Here is a 25,871-nt window from a genome sequence, read left to right as displayed (position 1 = left end):
CTCCTCTGTCTGTGAGATTTTCTAGGCAAGGATACTGGAGTGGGTTGCCATGCCCTCTTCCAGGGGATCTTCCCGACCCAGGGATCAAACCCGCGTCTCCTGCATTGGCAGGCGAATTGTTGACTACTGCAGCACGTGGGAAGCCTCTGTTGAATTAAATGGTAGTATGTACACAGGAGAAATGAGAAGGGGAGACAGAAAAACGAGTAAAAATTGCTAGAAACAGCTTTTCACGCCATGTTAAAACGGGAAAAGGACTGGAAACGTCAGGGTACCAGTAAGAAGAGACCTGAGGGACACGTGCGTTTGCAAACCGGCGACACCTGGTGCGCATGCGCATCGGGGTGTCACGGACTGGAGGGTGTCCTCCGCGCGGCGCCTCAGAAGCGCATGCTCGCGGGCTCGCGCGTGCACGAGCCTCACATGCACGAGCCTCACCAGCCAACGAGCGCGCGCCCGGCGTCCGAGGCGGTTGGTATCAGGGAGTTGGGGAGGTACGATTCCAGGTGACTTGCGGTAAAGCACGCGACCAGAGGACGATTCTGGGAGCTCGTCTACCACCCGAAGGGCCTTCGCGACCGCTGCGGGCCAGCCTTACGGACCCGCTGCGCGAGAGGCCTGGGAGGGCTCCCGGCTTGCCTTCGGGCGGGCGCCCGAGCCTGGGCGGGCTGGGCAGGGGTTTCCGGTTGCCGGCTGGGAGGGGGCGGGGGTGGAGCTTGAGTCTGACGGCCGCGGGGGGTGGGGTGGGGTGCCGGCGCGGTCCTGCTCCTCCTGCAAGCTTCCTCAGCTCTGAACCCGGATCAGATCGTCCCACTGTCGCAGGAACCCCGAAAGCCCCGTAACCAGGAAATCAGAAATCGTTGAGTTTTGGGCACCAGTAGGAATACTTACTAAAACCTTGACCTCTCATTTTTTGCCGGCTGCAGAGTACATTATCTTCGAAACCATCAGATCTGCAATGAGAGCTCTGATTTTCCCCAAGTTTGAAAAACAAGCCCTACCACTCATGAGACGGTCCAGCCCATGCTGCTCTCAGCTATGAAGGGAGGGGACCTTTCATTGAACTGTCATGTTTAGCTGCAAGAAAAAAGTCTCGTTTAAAGATCCCCTTGGCATCATTATTATTGCTGAGGTGGTTTGGAGCCATCTGTAAAGACCAAAAGAGTATTAATACAAAATAATAAATCATAAGTAGTAATAGGTAAGGGCCTTCTGAAAACTTAGTAATACATGTACAAGATTTAAAAATCAAATGATAGAGAAAGGCTTAAAAGGCAAAGGAATTTTCCTGCCCTACCCTTTCCCATTTTTAGTCTCTTTCCCCTGAGATAACTACATTTAACCAATAGTAATTATTATAATAATTATCGCTCCTTGATATAATAATTTGATTTCATTTCCTCCTCTTCCTTCACCCTAATTAGTACAGTGTCTTAACACTTCATTGTAATTTTTTTCTAAAAGTCATGGTTATTGTGTAATGGATAAATGTTATGAAACTAGCTTGGAGATTTTTTTCATGAATAATTGCTAGCTAATGTTTCTTAGCGGAAATTAGGCATCTGTTTTTGGTGAAGTGATTGGCATTTTGAACACTTTAGGGGTCAAATTCAAGTGTGATTATGATTTCACTTAGGGCATTTGGGATTTAGAGAGGAGCAGTAAAAATTATGAAATTATGAATACTGCTTTGGATGTTAAATCTGCTGTGCCAAATCTGAGCTGTTTGATCTGCCTAGAGATCAGAAGTATAATTTTTGTTTTGTTAATAAGAGATTTCATTTACCTCAAATATTTCTTTATAATGCTTGAGAGAAATAGTTGATGCCATGTAACTCGGAACTTTAATTGTGTGTGTGTGTGTGTGTGTGTGTGTTTTGTTTTCCTCCCATAGGCAACTATTTCCAGTCAGAAAAGGGAACCACTGCCCGGCATTCTCACCAGCTTTCTACCTGCCATGATCAAATGCTTGTCAGTTGAAGTACAAGCCAGATTGCGTTCTGGTTTGGCTATATGCTCCTTAGGCCAATGTGTTGAGGAGCTTGCCCTCAACAGTATTGATGCTGAAGCAAAATGTGTGGCTGTCAGGGTGAACATGGAAACCTTCCAAGTTCAAGTGATAGACAATGGATTTGGGATGGGGAGTGATGATGTTGACAAGGTGGGAAATCGTTATTTCACCAGTAAATGCAACTCCATACAGGACTTGGAGAACCCAAGGTTTTATGGTTTCCGGGGGGAGACGTTGGCCAGTATAGCTGACATGGCCAGTGCTGTGGAAATTTCATCCAAGAAAAACAAGTCGATGAAAACATTTGTGAAACTGTTTCAGAATGGGAAAGCCCTGAAAGCTTGTGAAGCTGACTTGACTCGACCAAGTGCCGGGACAACAGTCACTGTGTATAACCTGTTTTATCAATTACCTGTTAGGAGGAGATGCATGGATCCTAGACTGGAGTTTGAGAAGGTCAGGCAGAGGATAGAAGCTCTGTCACTCATGCACCCTTCCATTTCTTTCTCTTTGAGAAATGATGTTTCTGGTTCCATGGTTCTTCAACTCCCTAAAACCAAAGACGTATGTTCCCGGTTTTGTCAAATTTATGGACTGGGTAAGTCCCAAAAGTTAAGAGAAATAAATTTTAAATATAAGGAGTTTGAGCTTACTGGCTTTATCAGCTCTGAAGCACATTATAATAAGAATATGCAGTTTTTGTTTGTGAACAAGAGGTTAGTTTTAAGGACAAAGTTGCATAAACTCATTGACTTTTTATTAAGGAAAGAAAGTATTATATGCAAACCAAAGAGTGGTTCTGCCAGTAGGCAAATTAATTCAAGTCCTCGGCCTCGGTCTAACCCGGAACTCCATGGTATCTACATAATCAATGTGCAGTGCCAGTTCTGTGAGTATGATGTGTGCCTGGAGCCAGCAAAAACCCTGATTGAGTTTCAGAACTGGGATACTCTTTTGGTTTGCATTCAGGAAGGAGTAAAAACGTTTTTAAAGAAAGAAAAATTATTTGTGGAATTATCAAGTGAGGACATTAAGGAATTTAGTGAAGATAATGATTTTAGTTTATTTAGTGCCAGTCTTCAGAAGCAAGTGTCCTCTGATGAGAAGTGTGGCCAGGTCAATTTCCAAGAAGCATGTAATAATATGTTGGATTCCTACGAGATGTTCAATTTGCAGTCAAAAGCTGTGAAAAGAAAAGCTCCTGTAGAAAACGTAAGCACACAAAATTCTAGGGATTTGGAAGCTATCAGAAAAAAGACAAATGATTCATTTTTGTACACTTACAAGTCCGATGGGCTAGCCCATTGTAAAATGGCAGAGTCATCTTTACAAAATGAAGACAGTGCTTGCTCACAGTCAAGGAACTTAGAACAAGAGACAGCTGGAGCATCAGAATCAGGAGAAAATAAGAAACATAAAAAATCTTGCTTGGAACATAACTCTTCAGAAAATCCATGTGGAACCAGTTCAGAAATGTTTAGAAGCCCTTTTCAGACATTATATCACTTTGAGGGGAGTGGAGAAGATCTAGAAATACAGAAAGTAAGTGGTACTGTTAATAGCATGGCTGCCAACATCCTGGAAAATAACAGAATTCAGAATCAACCTGAGAGATTTGAAGATGCTACTGAAATGGAATGCCAACCTCTGTCTTTTGAGACAGTGTTATCAGGAGAACCTGGTGCTCAGAGAGAGGAAGAGAAAAGAAAAAAACCTAGTACTTGTGGAAGAATAAATGTTTTTCATTATGGACAAGTTAAATTATGTTCCACTGGCTTCATAACTCATGTGGTACAAAATAAGCAAACTAAATCAACTGAAACAGAACACTTATTTAAAAATTATGCTCAACCTGGTCCTGTGAGTGCCAAAGAAACATTTGGAAATAGAACACACCATTCAGTTGAGACTCCAAACAGCAAAGATTTAACCAGCACTTTAAGTAAAGAATTTGCTCAACTGCCCAACAAAAGTCTGTGCAGAACAAATCGAAGTTATGGGCTAGAGAACAAACATACAGCAGCTTATAAAAATTTTGCTATTTTTCAGGAAAGTAGTAAAAAATCACACACAGGTGGCTTATTACCTGACACATCCTCTTTATCTTGGGGTAGACATGTTTCAGATGGTAGTAAGAAAACAGACAAGTTGATTGGTCCTGCCAAGCCCATACCTCATAAGAAGCTAAGTTTAAGTTCACAACTAGGATCTTTAGAGAAGTTTAAGAGGCAATATGGGAAGGTTAAAAACACTGTGAATACTGAAGTGGAGGAAAATAATACTTTAGAAATCACTACCAATCTCAGTCCTCAGGTTGAACCTGACATTCCATGGAAAGACAGAAACCACTTAGACCACTCTGATATCTGTGAAATCACTACTATGAAATATAATGATTCCAATAGTAGTTGTCAAACAGTAAATCACATGTTTTCTTCAGAAAAGTTTCCATTCTCCAAGGAAGATGATTGTTTGGAACAACAGATGCTTTGCTTAACAGAAAGCACTGTAACTCTACAGGAGTTACCTCATTTTAACAGGAAATTTTTGGATGTTGAGAAGTCACCTGAATCACTAGCCTCTAAATTATCCAGATTGAAGGGTTCCGAAAGAGAGACTCAAAGGATGGAGATGAATCATTGTAATGAATTGCCACAATTAGATTCCAGTAGGAAAGATGGTGACTTGTCCAGTGGGTTAACCCTAGATTCTTGTAAGTTATTTAAAAATGAGCATAAAAAAACAGCAAGTGACAATATCCCAATGTCAGACTCTGTCACACAAGGTAATCTCTTCAGTAAAGACAGTGAAACATATTCTAACAACAATACCACTGAGAAGATACCAGGAAATCCTTTGGTACTGCCCTATGGCCATGCTACAGTTATCAGTAAGGATTCAGATGTTCTTATAGCTTCAAAACAACAGATTGGAAGTCCAGACTCTCCGAGTAGAATGTCAGTGAGTCGCGTGGAAGATTCCACAGCTGACCAAAATGGAACTTGTTTTCAGAGTGAGGAATCCATAGCAAGAACTTGTTCTGAAAATGAAGAGTCCAACACGTGTTCTTTGGATTGGCAGCAGCATTTTGATGTAATTCTAGGAAGAATGGTTTACATCAACAAACTAACAGGACTTAGCACATTCACTGCTCCTACTGAGGATGTTCGGGCTACTTGTACTAAAGACCTGACAACTATGGCTGTGGATGTTCTACTGGAGAATGGTAAGTATACGGTATTCACTGGCATGAATGCTTTTGAAGGTGGAAATAATGGCTGAGGAGTAAGATAGTCATTATTCAAAGAGATTTTATCAGCAGATAGAACCTTTTGAAGTTTAACTATAAAATGTGTTTTATTATATATGAAAACTCTCTAGGTCCAATATTATTTAAACATAAAAATCACAATGAAAGAATGATATAGAATGGAACTGTAAGTATATTTATCTATGGGTATATGTGTGTGCAAGAGGATCAGACAATGTTTAATGAAAGTGGTGCTATTGATAGTTGAGAAGATCTACAGTGTTTCCCTGGGAACTTCCCTGGTAGCTCAGCTGGTAAAGAATCTGCCTGCAATGCAGGAGACCCCAGTTCGATTCCTGGGTTGGGAAGATCTGCTGGAGAAGGGATAGGCTACCCACTCTGGTATTCCTGGACTTCCCTTGTGGCTCAGCTGGTAAAGAATCTGCCCGCAATGCAGGAGACCTGGGTTTGATCCCTGGGTTGGGAAGATCCCCTGGAGAAAGGAAAGGCTACCCACTCCAGTATTCTGGCCTAGAGAATTCCATGGACAGTCCATGGGGTCTCAAAGAGTCAAACACGACTGAGTGACTTTCACTTCACAGTGTTTGCCTTCCCACTTACCCCTCTCTCCCAAACATGCAACTCTCTAAGAAATTTGTCCTTAAAGACACCTGCAATGCCAGTGTGGTATTTTTCTGGAAGTTGTTCTCTGCACCTCTGCTAGGTAAAGAACTAGAATGATTCTTGTAGTCATCCTAGATTTCCCAATAAAATCTATGGCTCAGTACAGTAGTATATTTATAAACTTAAAAAAAGAAAAGGACTTGACCATAAATTTTTTGGAATGTAGGTTAAGTATGTATTTTTATAATCATACTTTTCAAATGTACTTTATTATAATGCGTATGCTAATAATCTTGGTTTGTATAAGCGGCTGTTATTCAGAAAAACAATAATGTGGCTTTTAGATCAGACCACAAGGCCACATCAGAGCCTAGGCTAGGACTCTGAGTTCCCAGGTCTCAGTCAACATTAAAAGTGACATTGTTTTGGCAGCATGTTGAGAGCCAGATGTTGGGAGATGGTAAAACTGATTTCCATCTGGCAGTAATCTTGGTTTTGCATCAGGAGGATAAACATTAAATGTTCATCTGTATTAAGTCTTGAATGTTGCAAAAGAATGTAAATTGTATGAAGGTAGTTCCAAATTAACTTATCATTTCTCCCTAGGATAAATATCTCTAGCAGGAGGCTCTGATTCATTTAAGGTTAAATAAGACTTTTATTTTTCAGTGGTTTCCAGTTTTTTTCCCTTGTGAAAAAAGTAATCTTTGTAGTAACTTTCAAAGTATTAAATAGAAAAAAACCCTTTTCTTCAGTACTGCTCCTGAGACTATCATGTGGCTCTTAAAGACACACATGTTTTTCAGCATATGTAGTTTTGTGTCCTGATTTATACTGAATGCTAATCCGAGGTAAATCTAAGGCACTGGCACCTCATCTTTCTGAAATACAACTGCTTCTGATATGGTGACAAAAAATAACTGGATATTACTAAACTGAGATGGTTGTTTCTAAAACAAAGGGGGAAATCTTGGGTGGCCATACTGAACATGAACATCTGCTCCTGTTAAGTAAATCTAGATGTCTAAAATGCTTCAAGCTACTTAATTTCTGGATTAGCAGGTCTTGTAGTGAACCTTTGAGAGTCATGTCAAGTCAGAGATTGATAATGAAAAACTAAGTATTTGGGGTCTAGGAGCTAGTTCAAGAAAAGTGGTTTCTGAGCACCCTCCATTCACAGGTAGGGTGAGGGTTGGCTACCATTCTGTAAATGGCTGGTGTGTAGCAGAACATTAGGACATGGTTGAGCCTCATGTAAAAGGTTACATCAGATGAACTGTTAAGAGGTAGATTTAACTGCACAGAAGAAAGGCTCTACAAAGGTAATTTTAAGGAGTGGTTGTCAAGTCTCCAGCCCTGGTAGTTATTGTTCTTTAAAATGTCTTCAACTCTGTCCTTTCTATTGACAGTGACGCAACTTTATTTCACTTCACACTTTTATTATTCTTAATCTCTCTCCATTTTTTGTCCAGCAGATTTATCTTTTTGAAATAATAGTTTCATCATGTTTTACTCCTGTTCAAAACTGTCAAATTTGGCATTGTCTCTAAAACTCAAATCTGATCATCCTCAGAGAGGATGGCAGAATTTGGACAACATCTTACTGGACATTGGAATTTAAATTGAGAACTTTTCATTCATTCATCTCTTTATTTATTCACTCATTTGTGATCCACACCATGCTTGGGGCTGCTATATTGCATACTCACTGGCTTTGCTTTCTACAGTCCACAGACTATTAGGGAGGACAACCATCCAAACGTATTAATAGGATGAGGTAAATGTTATAATAGACACATACGTATTGCGAAAAAGAGTATGTCCATTGGGGATCTTTTCTAGGTCTTCATTCTGTCTGGTATAGATGGGTAATAGGACTAAGATTCCTAAGTTAGCAGAATAATTTCATTAAAAAAAACTTCTGACTCAATCTAGTGTTTACTAGTCTGCCTTATGTCTTAACTTAGTTTGTACAGAAAGAAATTTTATGAAACTATTATTTTAATAGTGTATATTTTGAGTTCAAATGTCTAGATTTTTTTCTTTTTTATATTTAGGATCTCAATACAGGTGTCATCCCTTTAGAAGCGACCTTGTTCTTCCTTTCCTTCCTAGAGCTCGGGAAGAGAGGACTGTGATAAGACAGAATAACCGAGGTAGGGGAATTAACAGAGATTGCTAGAACACCTAGTACATACTGTGCCACCTAGCTCAAAGAAAACAAAGCAGGGCTGTGTTGTTGAGCTTGATCAGTGCCAGCTGTGCCTTCCTGGAACCAGGAATTCCCCGTGGTCCTGTTTCACAGCAGAACTAAGTTAATTCAGTGCATGCATTTAGATCAGAAATTACTTTTCCAGACAAGGTCAATGCTGGTTGATTAGGCACAGTCTGTGGTATCTTGTGATTGAGAAAAATGTTTTCTTATTTTTAAAGATTGGAGTTGACTCCATATTGCAGTAGTTTTATATAAGCAAAATTCTTATCTTCAAAAAAAAACTGCATTTATCATTTTTCTTTTTGTTGTTTCTAAAAATAGATAAGGTATATTTTTACCTAAAAAAGTGGGGCTACTAATTTGAACCAGTTTCCTGTGGACTTATATTCTGAAATATCTCTTGAAAATAGTTTATAGAAAAAGCTGTAATGCCAGAAGAACAGTTATCAAGTCTAGTTTAAGAAATAACAGATAAAAACAATTTAAAGGTAGAGCCAACAATTCACATGTGCAGAATATGGGAACACGGTGTCTGATCTTTGGTCTTGAGGCCGCACTGCACCAAGCATGAGACACCATGTACCCTCTTACCGGAGGCTCTTGATGCCAACTTTACTTGTCCCTTTTTGCTCTAGCTACTGAGGACGATGCCTTTGGTCCCGAATCGCTTCAGTCTTTGTTCTCAGAATGGGACAATCCAGTATTTGCCCGTTATCCAGAGGTAGGTCTGCAGCACTTATCCTTTGCATGTTATTTTGAAATTTGAATTTCATTTAAATTGGGGGTGGGCATGAATGACTATATTGATTTGTAATTATGAAGGGAAAGTGAGCATGTTTCCAAATAATGTATTTGGAGATTAATATCTAATGTAGAGAGGAGGAATCAGAATTCGTAGCAGTTTGGAAGCTTGGACACTTTGGATGATGCTTTAGACCTATGTCATCAGTGTGTGAATAGTGAATGTGTTTACCACTCTCAGAAACCCTGACTTGCAGCTTTGGCCAAGTATTTAGGGTGATGGTAATAAAAACTGTTATTAGATAAAGCAGTGAATCTTCTGCTTTGGACCTGAATCTTCATCATTGGACCTGAATATGCATCCTCTCCTCAGTGGATTATCATACAGTGTGCTTTGTGTGTTATAATGAGGTGCAAAGTGGATGAGCATTTGTTACTGATTCATCAGTTAAGATGTCATTAAGGACATGCTTATGAAGCACAGGCAAATTGTTATTCTGAAAGTATTATGTTTTTGTCAGTAATTTTGTGTATAAACAAAAATTATTATTCAAGACTAAAAATTCATAGAGCCCTTTGAATTTTAATAAGTTCCCTGAATTCAACCCACCTCTAATAGGTTCTGTGAAAATGAATGTTATTAAAGCACTTTGAGATCTTTGGTGAAACAGTTCTGCAGACATAAAAGATTACAACGTAAATGACATTTGTTCTGGGTCTTTCTAGGTTGCTGTTGACGTAAGCAGCGGCCAAGCTGAGAGCCTAGCAGTTAAAATTCACAACATCTTGTATCCTTATCGTTTCACCAAAGAAATGATTCACTCAATGCAGGTAAAAGGTTGCCTTTGAAATCTCATTTATATATATATACTATATATATATAGCCTAAGCTAGGCTAGCTCATGTGCAATTGGATTTATTTAATGATATAGACCACCCTGATCAAGGCACATGTGTTCTTTTTAATCTTACTAAAACTTTTATCATCAGAAGGAAAAGCAAAGGACTAATTATAATTGCTGTTGTTCAGTGGCTAAGTCATGTTCGACTCTTTGCAACCCCATGGACTGCAGCATGCCAGGCTTCCCTGTCCTTTACTGTGTCTCAGAGTTTGCCCAAACTCATGTCCCTTGAGTCGGTGATGCCATCAATTACAAAGAAAAAAGTGTCGTTAGTGGGGTGAGCAAGTTTGGAGTGATGAATTACGGACTCAGGCACACAGTTTCAAGGATTATATATTGACTTTCTATACTGACAATAATTTATAAGTCAACTAAGTAATGTAGTTGACTTATAAATTTGGGCTTTCCTGATGGCTCAGACGGTAAACAATCTGCCTGCAATGCAGGAGACCTGGGCTCGATCCCTGGGTTGGGAGGATCCCTTGGAAGAGGGAATGGCAACTCACTCCAGTATTCGTGCCTGGAGAATTCCGTGGACAGAGGAGCCTGGTGGGCTACAGTCCATAGATTGCAAAGAGTTGGACACAACTGAGCAATGAACACTTAACTTACTTAAGTAATGTAGAGACATTGTCCTTAAATGTGCAATGATGCCCCTTTTTAAATGGCCCTCTATTGAATGAGGCTACAAATGACATGGCTTAGGAGATCCCAGATTGAGAAGTTAACACCAGGGACCCTTTTTCTAGTTTGCTCTCTCTCTACACCACTCAGGCTGTTCTCATCTTCTTACTTTCAGTATGGAAACAAATTAGAAGCTGAGACCAATCTAGGAAGAGGGGAGCTACCAAGGTCTGCAGCCACCAGTGGCTGTTAACTTACTGCCTTAATGTACCAGCTCCTACGAAAATGGGTTTCCATTTCTTGTATACATTTTTTGCATACATTTTCCAAATTTTTTTCAGCCCTATTTGTTAGCAGTCTCTGGTCATATTAATAATTCTCTGGTCACATTACTTGTTATTAAGAGTCCTTCTGTTGGGAACATTTCAAGTCTACTTTGAAGCTTTATTAACATAACCCTATGAGTTGCTTCAGTCTGTTCCCTTGTAGTCTTTCCTTTTGTCTTCTTGTTGCTCTACATGTCTGTTCTTTATCCTTCCTAATGATGAACCTTGAACTCCTGCAGGTTCATCAGCACCTCTCCTCAGTCTTAGATATGAATGTTATAATGCAAACTTTAAATTAAGTGCGATTTTGTCTCTCTCTATGCAGATAAGCCATTGTTAACTTATATTTAGTATTGTACCACTTACTTGAATGTATGGCAGGTTCTCCAGCAAGTGGATAACAAGTTTATTGCCTGTTTAATGAGCACTAAGACTGAAGAGAATGGTGAGGCAGGTAAGAATGGGGTTGGTCTTAGTGACCAGCTGGTCTTCTGACAGTCTCCTTTTAAGGTTATTTTTTATACATGATACAGTTTCAATGATTTGGCCAGATTAGGGAAAAACCAATCTAAATTATGAAAATATATCATGAAACAATAGTTTTAAAGTACATTTAGTTTTATGTATATACACATAGACATATGTGTGTGTGTGTGTGTGTATAAAAATGATACATGTTAAACTATTAAGAATGGTTACCTTGGGAGTGGGAATAGAAATGGGCAAAGGGGAAATTTCATCTTTTACTCTTTAAAATATTTTATATTCTCTAAATTTTTAATAATGTTTTAATACGGTTGCTTTATAATAATAGAAGGTTTATATGATGAACTCTGTTAGGTTTATCAAGAGTTACATATAATCTCTTGGTGACCTGCTTTAATAAAACAATAATAATTTGTAAATAATAACATTAACTCATTCAACAGATATTGATTGAGTACCTACTGCATGTGAGGGACTCTGCTAGAGATACAGTGGTGGGACACAATATACATGCAAGAGGAACAGACAGTTACACAAACATTAACATTTTAACTCTAGTGTTATGGAGGAGAGAAACAGATGCTGTAAGAACCTGTATTAGATTTGATTTGGTGAGGAGGCCAGAGAAGGCTCTGTTGGTAGAGAGATCTGAAGTGTAAGTTACCTGGGTAAAGAAGGGAGGGGGAAGTATTCCGGGAAGAGGGAAAAATGTGCAATTTGTGCTTCCCTCTCCTTCAGTGAGAGGAAGCAGGGCAAGCCCCTCCTTGTATGAGAGCAAGGAGATGGGCTAGAGATGTAGGTCACAGCCAGATCTTAAAGACCATTTACAGGCGTTGTCTTCATCCCAGTACCAATAGAAAACAATTGAAGGCTTTTTGTTTTCTTTTTTATTGTTTGTTTTCACAGTGGCACGTGTCACATCACATTGGCTTTTTTTTTTTCCAGCTGTGCTGGGTCTTCATTGCCATGCACAGGCTTCTCTTGCTGGGACTTGCAGGCTTAGTTGCTCCACGGCATGTGGGATCTTATTCCCCGACTAGAGATCGAACCCGTATCCCCTGCATTGGCAGGTGGATTCTTAACCACACTGGACCACCAGGGAAGTCCCCATATTTGCATTTTGAAACTACTGCTCTGGCTACAGTGTGGAGCGTGGAGCAGGTGTGGGGGTGGAGACCTAGTAGCTGCAGAGAGGGTGTTAGGAGGATGTTGCAATATCTAAGAAATGATGGTGAGGTGGCCTGGAGAGAAAGATATTTAGGAGATAAGTCAGTAGGACTCAGTGATGGATTGGACATAGGGATTGGACATCAAAGAAGACTCCTGGTTTTCTGACCTCTGTAGCTGGATGACGCTACAGGACCAGGTTGAAGAAGAAGCAGGCAAGGAGGGTGAAAATCATGAGTTCGGTCTGAAATACCTTTGAAATATTCAAGAATGTATCAGAAATGTGGTTGGATATTACACCTGTAGCAGAGACTCCGAATCTGTGACATGGAAGAGAGACTACAGAGGGTGAAAGCTTGTTTTTTTTTTAACTGGGAGAGCCTTGAGCTATTTATAAGGAATGCTAGATCCTGTCAGGTTCTGGAAAAGGCCTGAGTGCCTAAGAGTCCTGAGCACCCTTCAGGAGTTGGCATCTGATAAGTAGGCCTGCAGGAGAGAGCTTCTGAAGTTTGAAAGTGGTTCATTCTCTTTGCTTTTCAAAATGTTCTCTTTTATCTTGTTACAGTATAAATTTATTTAATAAATATCATCATAGATCAGGGGTAAAGTAACCAAAAATTGTCATAATTATCATAAATGTAGAATTAGTAAATGTCAAAATCTAGTAGTCTTACTATTTCTAGAAAGTGGATAGATTTTTTTTCTAAATATTTGATTACCTGAAATTCTTTGTTGTTTAATACCAAAGTCTCTACAGTGGCACCTGAGATGGGTATAGCCACCAAATCTCCAGATATTTAAATGTCTCTTGCAATTCCAGGTTGTTACTGTGTTGATTAGCTACCACCAAGGAGTATGTATTAGATTGAAAAAAATTTTTGAAATCAAAATGAGTTTTTATTGCTCATGAATACCAAAAGCAACCTATTCCTATAATTGTCTTACTTTTATTTTAATATTTTCACTAATTTTTGTAATGGACATAGAATTGTTTTAAATTATAGTGAAATTAATGCCATGTGATGACATTTCTATTGCATGTTTCCACCTATAATTATGATACTCTAAAGAATAAGGATTCATTCATTTATTTTGTAAATATTTACTGAGTGCCTATGATGTGCCTGGTGCTGTTGTACATGCCGGGAATATAACAGACAAAAATCTTTGCCCTTATGAAGCTTCTATTCTGTTATTTTGGAATATCAAAAATATAGCTCTGACACAAGTAAATTACTTTTCATATATTCTGCTTCATTCAAGGAATGGAAAATGTCATGAACATTTTGTACACTATAAGTCTTCCCTCCAGAGTAAGGTGCAGGATTGATTTCTTAGGGTTCTTGACTTTTGGTAATTTACACTGGCTGTAGTTTTGAGCTTGAGGTTACTCCCTCATAATTTATTATTTATTCCATTGTTTTGCCCAATACAGCATGTTCAGTATTCATCACAACCAGCTGCAACTCCTCTTATCCTAAAAGGAGCTTAAAATTCAGCATTTGGGGGCCTGTTCTGTGATGGAAAAGGCTGTCAGAAAAATTACATAATCTTTTTTTTTTTTTAAGTCTGAAGCTCTTATGCCATGAATTTGATGGTGTCATAGAAACAGTTTTTTTATCTTATTAGTAGAAACAGGAAAAACAGGCATTATTTCGTTTGATCAAATTCAAGAGGAGAACTCTTGTTTTAGTATAATCAGTAACAATAAACGTCAACCCTTTGGCCAAAAGTAATAAAATTACAAGGTAAAATGATGTACTAATGCCATTGAGAATCAGTCTTCTTGTCAGTGAGAAAAGGATTTCCCTGTAGGTTTGGCTTTGGGGTCAGGACAATCTGTTTCCTCTGTTACACTTGAGAGTGTAAAGCCTGGCTACTCAAAATCAAGGTCAGTAAATGACATCACATGGGAGTTTGTTAGACTTGCACAATCTCGTGTCCCATTCCTAACCTACTGAATCAGAATCTGCGTCTTAGTAAGATCCCCAGGTGATTTGTCTACTCTTCAAAGTTTGCGAAGCCTGAGTCTAAAGCAAGGCACACTGTGGCCTGGGGGCCAGATCCAGACATTAGTTGTTTCTGTAACATCCAGGGTGATAAGAATGGTTTTTATTTATTTTTTTAATTGACATATAGTTAATTTACAGTGTTACATGAGTTTCAGGTGTACTACATTTTTAACTAGTTGAATAAAAGCAAAGGAAGAGTGATATTTTTTAACACATTAAAATTATATGAAATTCTATGGCCGATTCATGTTGATAGATAGCAGAGGCCATCACAATATTGTAAAGTAATTACCCTCCAATTAAAATAAATAAATTTTAAAAAATTATATGAGATTAATATTTCAGTGTCTATAACATTTATTGCATCACAGCTACAATATTCACAGATTGTCTATGGCCACTTTGGTTCAGAATGAATATTTGAATAGTTGTGTCAGAAACCACGTGTCCCAAAAGCCTAAAATATTTACTGTCTAGCCTTTCACAGAAAAGAAATTACTGACCTCTGATCTAAAGTGTAGTAGAATTACACTCTTCATGGGTTCTAAAGTAGCTTGCAAATCAAGATCAGCTGATTAAAAAATATGTAGTTTGATGATCCTTCATTGTATCAAATTTGAATTAAAAAAGCAAAGTCAGTATTTAGACATTAAATTCACACATATTTTAGAAATGAAATACTAATGAACCAAAGAGTTTATCATCAGAGATACATTTGTTTTAGTTTTTCCCATACTTTTTAGGAAATAGAAGAAGCAGTTGTTACTACATAGTTTGTATGCTTTTCTTATGCTCATGTTGTTAAATAGTTTGAATTAACCTTTCCTCCCTCAACACAACATGATTATTTTAATCTTGACCTGAGAATTTGAAACCCAGTGGTGCTTGCTGGTCTTCTAGGTGGAAACCTGCTAGTCTTGGTGGACCAGCACGCTGCCCACGAGCGCATCCGATTGGAGCAGCTGATCATTGGTAAGGATCTTCTGAGGCCTAGGAAAGAGTCAAGACTCCCCAGCAGAATTAATGTACCTGAAGGAGTTTGCCTAATGGTGACTGAAAAAGATGAATTGTACGTTTAAAAAAAATGAAAAAAAAAAACTATAAAAAAATGAAGCTGAAGCCTGTTGGAGTGACTTTTACAATTAAGAGAATGTAGTAGTTCATTTTACTAATTCAAACATGTGGATCTTACTTACATGGTCAAAGGCATATTTGCCATATACTTATCATCAGCCCTAAAGATTAGGCTATTTTATTACAACATTCAGCACAAAGATATGCCCCTCCACATGCCCATGTGATCATGGTTTACCTTCACAGTTCATCAGGCGGAGACCGCCAGCAGCTCAGAAGGCCCAATATATTGTTTCAATTTTAAAATTTAATTTGTTTTTGAATAGGTAGTATAATTGAATAGGTTCCAGTCTGAAAGGTACAAAAGGGAATAAAATAAGTTTTCTTTTCTACCCTTGTCCTTCATCACTCCTAGTTTCTCTCCCCAGAGGCAACCTGCATCACTATTTTGTTACGTATTCTTCCAAAGTCAATATGTGCTTTTTAATTTTTGCTACCTATTTTTCTCATCATGAGGCAGTGTGTCCCCAAGATGATGTAAAATACCCAGGAAATCGTTACTCCTGTGGTCAAATAATAAAAAAACCTAATAGGTGAGGACTTCAGGAGGTATTTCATGGACTAGAATGGCGATGATGTCACTTTTCACTTTTCCTTATAAAATGAAGACCTGAGAGTTAGGAAAGATACAGTAAAAGCAGTGTTAGAAAAACTCGCTTGCTATAGGCCCTGGACCATTTGAGAATAGTAGTAATTCTCATCAGAGACTGGGCAATCCTTCTGAAGGAAAGGAGGCACCTTCTTGAGCCTTGGGTTGTGTGTGCTGTGTGCTATGCTTAGTCGCTCAGTCATGTCCAACTCTTTGCAACCCTATGGACTGTAGCTTGCCAGGCTCCTTTGCCCATGAGATTCTCCAGGCAAGAATATTAGAGTGGGTTGCCATGCCCTCCTCCAGGGGATCTTCCCCAATATTAGTCAGCCTCTGTTATTGAAACCACATTTGTTGACTACCTACAGGATCACTACATTGTTCATTTGAATGTAAGATTTAAGTCTTATAATTCTTATTTAAGAAAATACTGCTAAAATGAGTAGAAAAACTAGATATTTACTAGTTTTGACTTTAATAATGGAAATTCAGAGCCTAAAACCGAACACTGAACATGCTGCTAAGCACTATAATAATCCCATGACTGTGTCTTCATTTTTATCTGAAACTGGAAGACTTCAACTTCTTTCTCTTAACCTATTCATCTTTCTCCCAATAGATTCCTATGAGAAGCAACAGCCACAAGGCTTTGGTCGAAAAAAATTACTGTCTTCCACTGTAAGTCCTCCGCTAGAGATAACAGTGACAGAGGAACAAAGGAGACTCTTATGGTTAGTACCACCATGAGGATGTGATGTAGCTAAGGTGCATCCTCACAATAATTCTGTGAGGTGTAAACGTAACTATCGTTTCTTTTCTCAGATGAGGCTTACATGACTTGTTCAAGGTCATAGCAAATATTAAGTGATGGAGCAGGCACTCAGAGGCAGGTTGTCTGACTCCAAATGCTGTTCTTTCCACTATATCACAGCTGTTGAGTAAAGGATATAGTTTCCCTGATAATTCTTTCCAGAAGTTGGCTTAGAGTACTCGTACCATTCCTTGGAACAGTCAGTATTTATGTTGTGCTGTTTCTGAAAGCGAAGTTACTGCAGTAATTGCTTCCATTCTGCTTTGCCTTGGTGCATTCTAGATTCTTAGTTTTCATCACCGTAATCGTACTGGGAAGAAAGTAAAACCCCAGGCCCCAAGGAAGGGGCAAATCATATAATGAGTCACAAGATTAGGGCATTTTCCTACTTTGGGGCGGCATAGATTATTGGAAATGAAAAAGAGAGAATTGTCTCTAAATTTATTTAATATGGGGAATATGAGACTGCCACTAAATCTTTTTCTCTGGGGCATAATTTATATTAGAGGCAGATCCATTTATTTACATCCCGTTAATCAGAACTTCTCAGTTCCTGGGGCTGTTAATTACCTCCCTGCTTTAGTGCTGATTCAAAACATTCTCAGCCCTTTTATTTGTGCCAAACTTCTTTAAGTGCCAGCAAGGAGTAGTTAGCAATCCCTCAGCGGAGAATGAAAATTCAGGAATAAGACACAGAAGCAAATTGATTCAGTGCAAAAGGAGGGAAAAAATAAAGGTTAGTATAATTCAAAAAGGAAATTTGATAATAAAATCCTAAACAACCGTAAGTGTGAGGGAAACAGTGCAAGTTTTAAAGCTCATGGCAGCTTTTGAGAAACTATCAAGTATTTGGAACCAATACTGAAATGTGAATGAAGTAGCTGTTTTACATTTGAGGTTATCTCTTTAGGTGTTACCACAAAAATCTGGAAGATCTGGGCCTTGAAATTGTATTTCCAGACACTAGTGATTCACTGGTCCTCATAGGAAAAGTACCACTCTGTTTTGTAGAAAGAGAAGCCAGTGAACTTCGAAGAGGAAGATCTACTGTGACCAAGGGCATTGTGGAGGTAAGACACAGCTGCAGATGCTGAGAAAACTGCTGCTTGCTAATAACCTCCTCCTTTGTTTAGAAATTCTCATCTTTTATTCAACAAGCATTTATGAAATACCTACTGTCTGCCAGGTTCCAGAGATTCAAAGATGAATTAGCTCAAGGTGAGGAAGGATATTTAAATTATACTGCAGTGAAATTTGGCCAGCAGAGGTATGTTCAAAAGTGTTATGGCAATAGAGGATATTTACTGTGCCCAGGAGAGTGGAGGTCAAGGAAACTGTCAAAAGAAAAGCCTTTTTTTGTTTGTTTTAGGAAAAGTCTTGTAGAACAGTGGGAGCCTGCCAAGTATAGAAGAGGGGAGGTCATTCTAGACAGATATCAGAGACTTGAAGCAGATCCTGTGCTTAGGGAGCTACCAATACACATGGCTTACATTAAGATATACACAGGATAGTGGTGGGCCTAGATGAGCCTAGATAGGTGGTCAAGGCCAACTCATCAAGGGATTCAGCATATTCAGCTAAATAGTTTGCATTTTATCCTGTAGGCAGCCAATGAAGAAGAGTAAAGTATACTTTAGCATTGCACTTTAGCATTGTAGCAATACTTATGTGTTTTCTTTAAACCAAACATGATTTATTTTGTATTTGTTGTCTTTTCTTTCCTGTTTTCTATTAAAGTTTCCTTTATTTCTCTTGTTTTCCCCTCTCCTGGTTTAGAAGGGGAATTTTAACTTGCATACATAACTCAGTTTAATGGTAATTTGTTCTTCTGTTCTCTTCCTAAACTGTACATAAAATCACCACCCTTTATCTTCCAGCACTCTTCCCCCACCTGTCCTTTTTTCATGGTGTCCTTTTTTTATTCATTGTGATTTCTTAATTGCTTCTTCCACTCTTTCGGTTTGGAACACAGGCAAATCCACATCAACTCAGTCTATCATTTTTTCCAGACACCTGAATTACTGTAGTAACATCTAAAAACAAAAGGTAGAAGATAGATATAGTGGATAAACTGTGGGATAGATGGATATAGGAAAGATTTGAGGTGGAGAGCACTTGAGGGGCTAGTGCCCTGGTGCCAGTAGGACAGGATGAAGATCTGACTTAAGTCAGCAGCAATGGGAATGGAGAAGAGAGACGTATATGAAACATAATCTGGAAGGCAGCATCAAGAGGACCTGGTGATCAAGAGAATATAAAAGAGATAAAGGAGAAAAGATAAGAATGATTCTGAGGGTTCTCACTTGGTCGACTGGAGGGATGGCACTTTTGACAGAAAAAGGAAATGGAGGAGGAGAGTACCCTTGGCTGAGGAGTTAGACCATGAGCCTTCAGATGAAGATGTGCAGTGGAGAGACAGGCCAGATCCAGCCCTTGGGAAAGAATTCGGGCTGTAGTATCTGTTTGGGAGTTAACACTATAGAGTTATATGGCCCTTGAACAGCATGGGTTTGAACTGTGCAGGTCCACAGATACACAAATTCTTTTAGAAAAATACCCCCTACCCTACCGCAGGGTCTGCAGTTGGTTGAATCCCCATATGTGGAGGTGCATCTACGGAGAGCTAACTGTAAGGTCATACAAGGATTTTCTCCCATGAAGAGAGCGGGTGCTCCTAACTCCTGCATTGTTCAACTCCTGTGATGGTCAACTGTTTACATTTTGATAATATCAGAAGCTGGAAAAGCGTCTAACGGACATGAGATTGTTCCAGGAGAATATGAAGAAGAAAAAGAGAGTAAAGTGCGGGGCCTGTGGGACACCAGCATTCAGGGTGTATACGTTTTGGCAACAGTCTGGAACACTAGTGCTAAAAAGCAGAGACCATAAAGGTTGACTGAAAATATTTGGCAAGAGAAAGAGGAGGAAAACCAGGGAAAAGTAATACTGCCACAGCCAAGGGAAGTTTTCAGCAAGAAGGGAATGGTCAACGGTGGCCAGAGAGTAAAGCCTGAGGAGTTGGATTTGGCTTCGGGGGACACTGCCTGCCTTGAGGAACCTGTTCTTAAGGGTGGGCAGGAGTGAGGGGAGGGAGAAGGGGGAGCTATGGAGCCCACTCTCTCAAGGACTCTGGCTACGTACAGAAGAGATGGGGCAACAGCCAAAGGTGAGGGGTGTCGGGAAGTATGGGGCAGGACACCCGTGGAGGAAAGATTTTTGTTTCTTGTCAGACAGGAGAGACTTGAGCAGGTGTGTCGGCTAAGCACGAGAAGACATTTGAGAGGAATAGGCAGCTGTCGGGCCAGCTGTGGGATCACCTTGACTTGAGCCTTCCCAGAATCGCCCTTTGATCAGACCACCTCTGCCCAGCTTTCAGCGGGGGCCCCTTTCTCCCTCCACAGCTTATTTTCTCCAAGGCTTCTCTTCCAAACTGTCTTAAATCCAAGAGATAGGATCTGCTCGAATCTTTTACTGTAATTCAATCCTTAAGTATTTAACGAGAAAATTATAATAAAAACTTTCCCTAAAGTGACTTCAAAGATGACTGGTAAGAACTTTACCTCAGACTGAAACAGGGCTTATGGTTTCAGCAAATCTTGATTATGTTAAGTCAGGCTGATCGGGGGAGATTTTGTCGATTCTGAAAGAAGCTGGAAAAGTTCTGGCATCTTGAAGAAGAGGTAGTTACTTGGATCCTAGCAGTTGAAAGATCAAACTGAGACATCTTTCTATAAAGTTCTACCCTCCAGCTTAATGAATGTGCCTTTTAAATATTATTCAAATTATCTAGCATTAATTGAACCATTGAAATATGAAATGAACAGAGAGTAAGATCCATTTCCCCTTCCCCAGGCTTACAGACTAATGTTTTACAAGTCCCAGATAGATAAGCAAAAGAGAGAATAGCAAAGAAGTTAGGATTTGATCTGTAACCACACTAAATTTTGTTAATGGGTCAGGCATAATGAGACATCTATTTAGGTTTGTTTAGGAAAACACATGGCTTTTAAAAAATACATAATATCTACTCTCCTAGCTCTTGGTAACTGCTCATTTATAAGTATGGTGTCCTAGTGTCTAAATGAGAGAGGCAAGAGAATTTTCTGAGTCTGGTTTAAAAAGAATCTATCATGTTGTAACCTTGGGAAGCTATTTTTTTTTTTTGCTGTACCACTTGGCTTGTGGGGTCCTAGTTCCCCAACCAGGGATTGAACCCAGGCCCTAGCAGTGAAAGCACTGAGTCCTAACCACTGGGCAACCAGGGAATTCCCAGGAAGCTAATTTATACATTTCTAGGAGTAAAGAAATCCTGTGTTTTCTTATAAAGAAATTATTAAATGTGCCATATCGCAAAAGTTTTTAACCTCCAGAGGTTAAACAAATTAGTAACATGAAATAGTGTCTGCTTTAAATTTCTTTAGTCCTTTCGTAAATATTAACATCTGCAGGGATATTCTTACTGCAAAGGCTACCCTAGGGACAGAGATATGCAAAGGAAGAGAAATTTCCCAGCAAAATGCCTCAAAGAGTAAGCTTTTTGACCTGAAGGGAATTATTGCACACAAAAAAATGTCTGTGGGAACTAAGTAACTGCTTATGTTCCTGATACTGAAGCAAGTGTTATACTGAGTGCACAGTTGTGTTGAAGACCTTTGTGTATTCTGTTTATGTGCTGTATTAAACGTGTTCTAGCCAAGATAATAAATACAAACAGACAACCTCGTAGTGAGAAACCTCCCTGATATTTAGTCAAGTCATTAGGCTGCCAGTTACATAACCTCATGAGTTGATGAGCTGTCTCTGGAGAAAGGTTCAGTAGCTAAATATATTCTCCACTCAGTAAGAGTTCTTTCAGTTGTCTTGGTATTTCATATTCAAAGTGCCTTACGACAAATACATTATTTGTATCTAAGTGCTATATTGCTAGAGCTCTTTTCTTCAAGAAGCATATTTTTAAAGAAGGAAATTGGGATATTTTGTAAATGATCAAAGGGCAGTTATAACATAGCAATAGATTAATGTCTGTTGTCCTCTTCTCTTTGTAGGAGTTTATTCGAGAACAAGTGGAGGTAAGCTTCACTCTTATTTTGGGGTTCCACACAGAGGCACCACACACAGAAGGCTCCACTGTTACACTGGCTTTTCCATTAATAGATATGTTTATGCATTAGCTACTCCAGACCACAGGAGGCATCCAAGGGACTTTGCCACTGACCGTCCAGAAGGTGTTGGCATCCCAAGCCTGCCATGGTAAGACTCTCAACACACCAGCTATTGAGTGCCTTTGCATGCTAAGCACTGGCAGGGTTCAGCAGTTATGAAAGAAGTAGAAGGCACGATTATCATCTGGCTCTTGAAAGGTACAACTTAGATCAAGAAATAATACACTAAAAACGAACCCTAGAAAATTATTTTTACAAAGCAAAATTTGTCGTTGTTGTTTAGTCACTAAGTCATGTCCAGCTCTTTGTGACCCTGTGGACTATAGCCCGCCAGGCTCCTCTGTCCGTGGGATTTCCCAGGCAAGAATACTGGAGTGGGTTTCTATTTTCTTCTCCAGGGGATCTTCCTGACTGAGGGATTAAACCCACATCTCCTGCACTGACAGGCAGATTCTTTACTACTGAGCCACCAGGGAAGCCCACAAAGCAAAATACCAACGTATATAGTGGACCATAATGCAGACCGACTTATATGATTAGGGGAGTAACTAACTCCTAGAGGAGATGCATTCTGAGTCAAGTTTTGAATGAGCTGAAGGACATGGATTCAGAGGAAGGAAAGGTTTAGTACAGGGGAGGAAATAGCCTGTGCAGAGGTCCAAAAGCAGAAACAAATTGGTTATATGAGGAGCAGCAAAGAATACCAGGAAATTAGGCTGGTGAGGAAGCATAGAATCCTAGAAGGTCATAACAAAACCTTTAGACCTCATACAGAAGGCAAGAATCATTGAGGGTTCTTGAGTAGGGTAATATGATAAAATAGGGAAAATGGTGTTGGAGGAACTTACTTTAGGGATCATGAATCCCCTGCAACTCTCATTTGACCATAGTGGGGTCTCCACTCCAGACACCCTCCCTCTCCATTTGATCTCCCCCCCAGCCCCCCATTAACCTTCCCCTCTCTTCACTTCCTGTCTTTTCTAGCCTTATAACCTCAGTCCCTCATTAGTTTGTCTCCTGCAAACACCACAGATCTCTTCCCTGCTTTATCCTATCTTTACTCCTCATATCTACTCCATCCCCAATTTGATCATCTCTACCTGCAAAGTGTATCTTCAGTGTGTCTAATGCAATCTGTTTCCACTGCTGCCTCCCCTCCCCAGGACTCAACAATTCTTCCCCTGTTGAGTCCTCTGACTTGGTCTTCCCATATCTATCCTGGTTTCCGCCCAAGCCATTCTTCCCACAACACCCAGAGGAATCTTCTTGAAACATAACTCGGAGCGTGTCCTTCTTAAAAAAAACTGACAGTGACTCCCCATTGTTCTGAGGATGAACATATTACTCTTTACTGTGGCCTGCAGGGCGTTTCAGTCTCTCCACCTTGCCTTTCACATTCCAGCTGGCTTCCTTGGTCTTGGTCTTGTGTGCTAAATTCTGCAGTGTCCTTTTTCCTCTGTCTGAAATGCCCTTCTGCTCATTCTTCAATTAGGCGTGTTTTTCTTAACCCAAGTTCTCAGATTAAATATAATTTTGCCACAAAAGCCTTCCCTGACCCTCCTAAACTGGGTTTGATCTTCCTGTTATATATTCATTGATTTTCTATATTTTATGGTACTTATAACTTTAATTATTGTGTAACTGTTTGTTTAATGTTTGTCTCACCTGTTAGAGAGTAAGCTTCATGGGGGTGGTGATCATCCATCTCATTCATTGCCTGGCATAGCTCCAGCACAGAGTAGATACTTAATATTTGTTGACTGAGTAAATTACTGTAGCCACAAAGGCAGTTTCTGACAGTATGAGAGTTTAGAGTAAGAAGATTATGACAGAAACAAAAAATCAGCAAATAAAATGGACATTGTAGGGAAACAGATATCTTGGTGATAGACTGGCTCTGGATGGAATATGACCTAGATTTCACAAACTTAAGTAGGCAAAAATATTGCTCTTGCCCTCTCTGAGAAAACTCTGAAAGCAAAGTCCTAACAAGTTAAGGAATGCCTGCTGCAGGGATTAGAAAGACAATTGACTCCATAAGGAAAGCTGAGAGACAAGTCAATTCTGAAGCCTTAGTTTCATCCATGGACGTAAAGGCCAATTTCAAGCAGTATTAAAGTCAAATGAAAGAAGCCTAGGAACCACATGTCTCTCGCCAGATATTTAGCTCTCACCCAGGGCCAGCATGGGTTTCCCACTGTACACAACCATACCCCTGGTTTCTGTCTTTTGTTTAGGGGCCATTAAGTTTAATGATGGCCTGAGCTTCGAGGAGAGCTGTCGCCTTATTGAAGCGCTGTCCTGGTGCCAGCTGCCCTTCCAGTGTGCTCATGGCAGGCCCTCCATGCTGCCGTTAGCTAACATCGACCACTTGGAGCAGGAAAAACAGGTACAGAAATGACTAACAGGAGACTAGCTCCTGTGATCCAAATGTAATCTGTCTTAATTCTTTCCCCAATACAAGAGTTTTGAAAAATACTGGAAGTTTTTTTGGAAATCTCACCATTTCATCTTCTAGCTCAAATTCAAAATGGAGTTTAGGCTGAACTATGATTATACATATGACGCCTTCGTATTTTTTAAACTTAACACATGTACAGACCAAAGCATCCTGAACATCCGTTGCCTACCGACTCTAGGTTTTCTGAGATAAAGAAGTTCTCTCTGGGACCACCGAAGGTTGGCCAAAACACAGCAAATTCACTGCTGGCAAATGTAGCCTAAAGAGCCAGTGGCTTGATAGTATTGGGTTGGCCAAAAAGTTCGTTTGGGTTTTTCCATAACATCTTAGAGAAAAACCTGAACAAACTTTTTGGCTAATCCAATACTTGCTGGAAATGGTAGCCATCTCCAGGGATCTCTAGAGTAATGTTTTGAGGATCAGGCAGGGGACCAAGCTTAGGAGATTTTCACATTATGCTTTGGCCCTGGTTACTCAGCAGTCCAGGAACAATGATGTGGATAATTCAATAAAGGCAGCAAGTGGTTTAAATTAAAGAACATTTCTATCCATGTTATAATCTTAAATGAAACAGAACAGGAGAGCATAATAGGAATGTCCGCTTTCCAAAATCTTTTATTTTGCTTACCTTTCCTGCTGAGGGCTCTAAAGTCTTTTCTTGCATGGAGTTTTCAGGTACTAATGTTTTCTGATTCATCTAGTCCATTTTACTCCATTAATAACTTTTTGTTTCATATGACAGTGGAAAAATGAAAGAAGTTTTGTCCCCATTCCTGAAGAGATGTGCCTCTAGACTTAGTTTCCAGTCCCGCTTATCCTAAGGAAATCTAAAATCTTTTCTGAATCCAGAAACTAGAAATCCAAACTAATGTGAATAGCCGTAATTAGGAAATACTTGCATGCTCCTTGGCTTTTCATACTGTTAATTGGAGTTATTCTGTTTCTTCCCACAGACTAAACCCAATCTTGCTAAACTTCACAGAATGGCTCAGGCCTGGCATCTCTTTGGAAAAGGAGAAGGATGTGATATAGGGCAAAGCCTGCAGGCATCCATGCCTCCTTGTGAGCTGCCAAGAGAACAGAATTACTGTCTGTAAGGAACCAAATGGATGCTGACTGTAGGCCTTTGAGCAGAGAGCGTGAGCAACAGGCGCCAGTCGGGTCTTGACTGAATGGGCCTGGGGCCCTGATCAGCATCTCCATCTTCCCTGAGCAGGTGATCCCTCCAGTTGAGGAGCCAGATGGATTTCAAGCCTAAAGATGGGTCTTTCATTGGCATCCATGGACACAGAAGGTTGCCCTCTAATATCTACATTTTGTAATTTATTTGGGGATAAAATTTAATGATTAATTGTC

General features: G+C 39.7%; 1 protein-coding gene across 9 annotated transcripts; it reads left to right on the top strand.

Annotated features, from left to right (window-relative positions):
* The first annotated feature begins 421 nt into the window (after nucleotides 1-421).
* Nucleotides 422-25,871, top strand: MLH3 (mutL homolog 3). 9 transcript variants are annotated; one of them, XR_014059287.1, is made up of 14 exons: nucleotides 422-494; nucleotides 1,895-5,237; nucleotides 7,943-8,041; nucleotides 8,736-8,821; nucleotides 9,568-9,672; nucleotides 11,075-11,147; nucleotides 15,259-15,330; nucleotides 16,701-16,816; nucleotides 17,803-17,962; nucleotides 21,938-21,961; nucleotides 22,064-22,142; nucleotides 24,292-24,443; nucleotides 25,469-25,608; nucleotides 25,732-25,871. XR_014059287.1 is itself a non-coding variant. In XM_081509249.1 (14 exons), exons 1-14 carry the CDS (start codon nucleotides 424-426, stop codon nucleotides 25,733-25,735), a joined length of 4,497 nt encoding a protein of 1,498 aa, XP_081365375.1. In that variant the 5' UTR covers nucleotides 422-423; the 3' UTR covers nucleotides 25,736-25,871. The 9 variants fall into 9 exon arrangements, 4 of the variants coding, with proteins under 4 accessions (XP_081365375.1, XP_081365373.1, XP_081365376.1 ...); XM_081509249.1 differs by having other exon boundaries at nucleotides 422-471; nucleotides 16,701-16,812; XM_081509247.1 differs by having other exon boundaries at nucleotides 16,701-16,812.

The sequence above is a fragment of the Giraffa tippelskirchi genome, chromosome 7, assembly GCF_054371585.1.
Source record: "Giraffa tippelskirchi isolate mGirTip1 chromosome 7, T2T-mGirTip1v1.2.pri, whole genome shotgun sequence".
NCBI classification, from domain to species: domain Eukaryota; kingdom Metazoa; phylum Chordata; class Mammalia; order Artiodactyla; family Giraffidae; genus Giraffa; species Giraffa tippelskirchi.
Note: the sequence above shows the minus strand (reverse complement) of the source record. Positions and strands in the feature narration are given on the sequence as shown.

Coding starts and splice junctions, on each gene's coding strand:
- MLH3 (XM_081509249.1), top strand. CDS start 424: ATGCACGAGCCTCACCAGCCAACGAGCGCGCGCCCGGCGTCCGAGGCG. Junction 21,962..22,063: donor TTATTCGAGAACAAGTGGAG/GTAAGCTTCACT, acceptor TTTATGCATTAG/CTACTCCAGACCACAGGAGG. Junction 22,143..24,291: donor GGCATCCCAAGCCTGCCATG/GTAAGACTCTCA, acceptor TCTTTTGTTTAG/GGGCCATTAAGTTTAATGAT.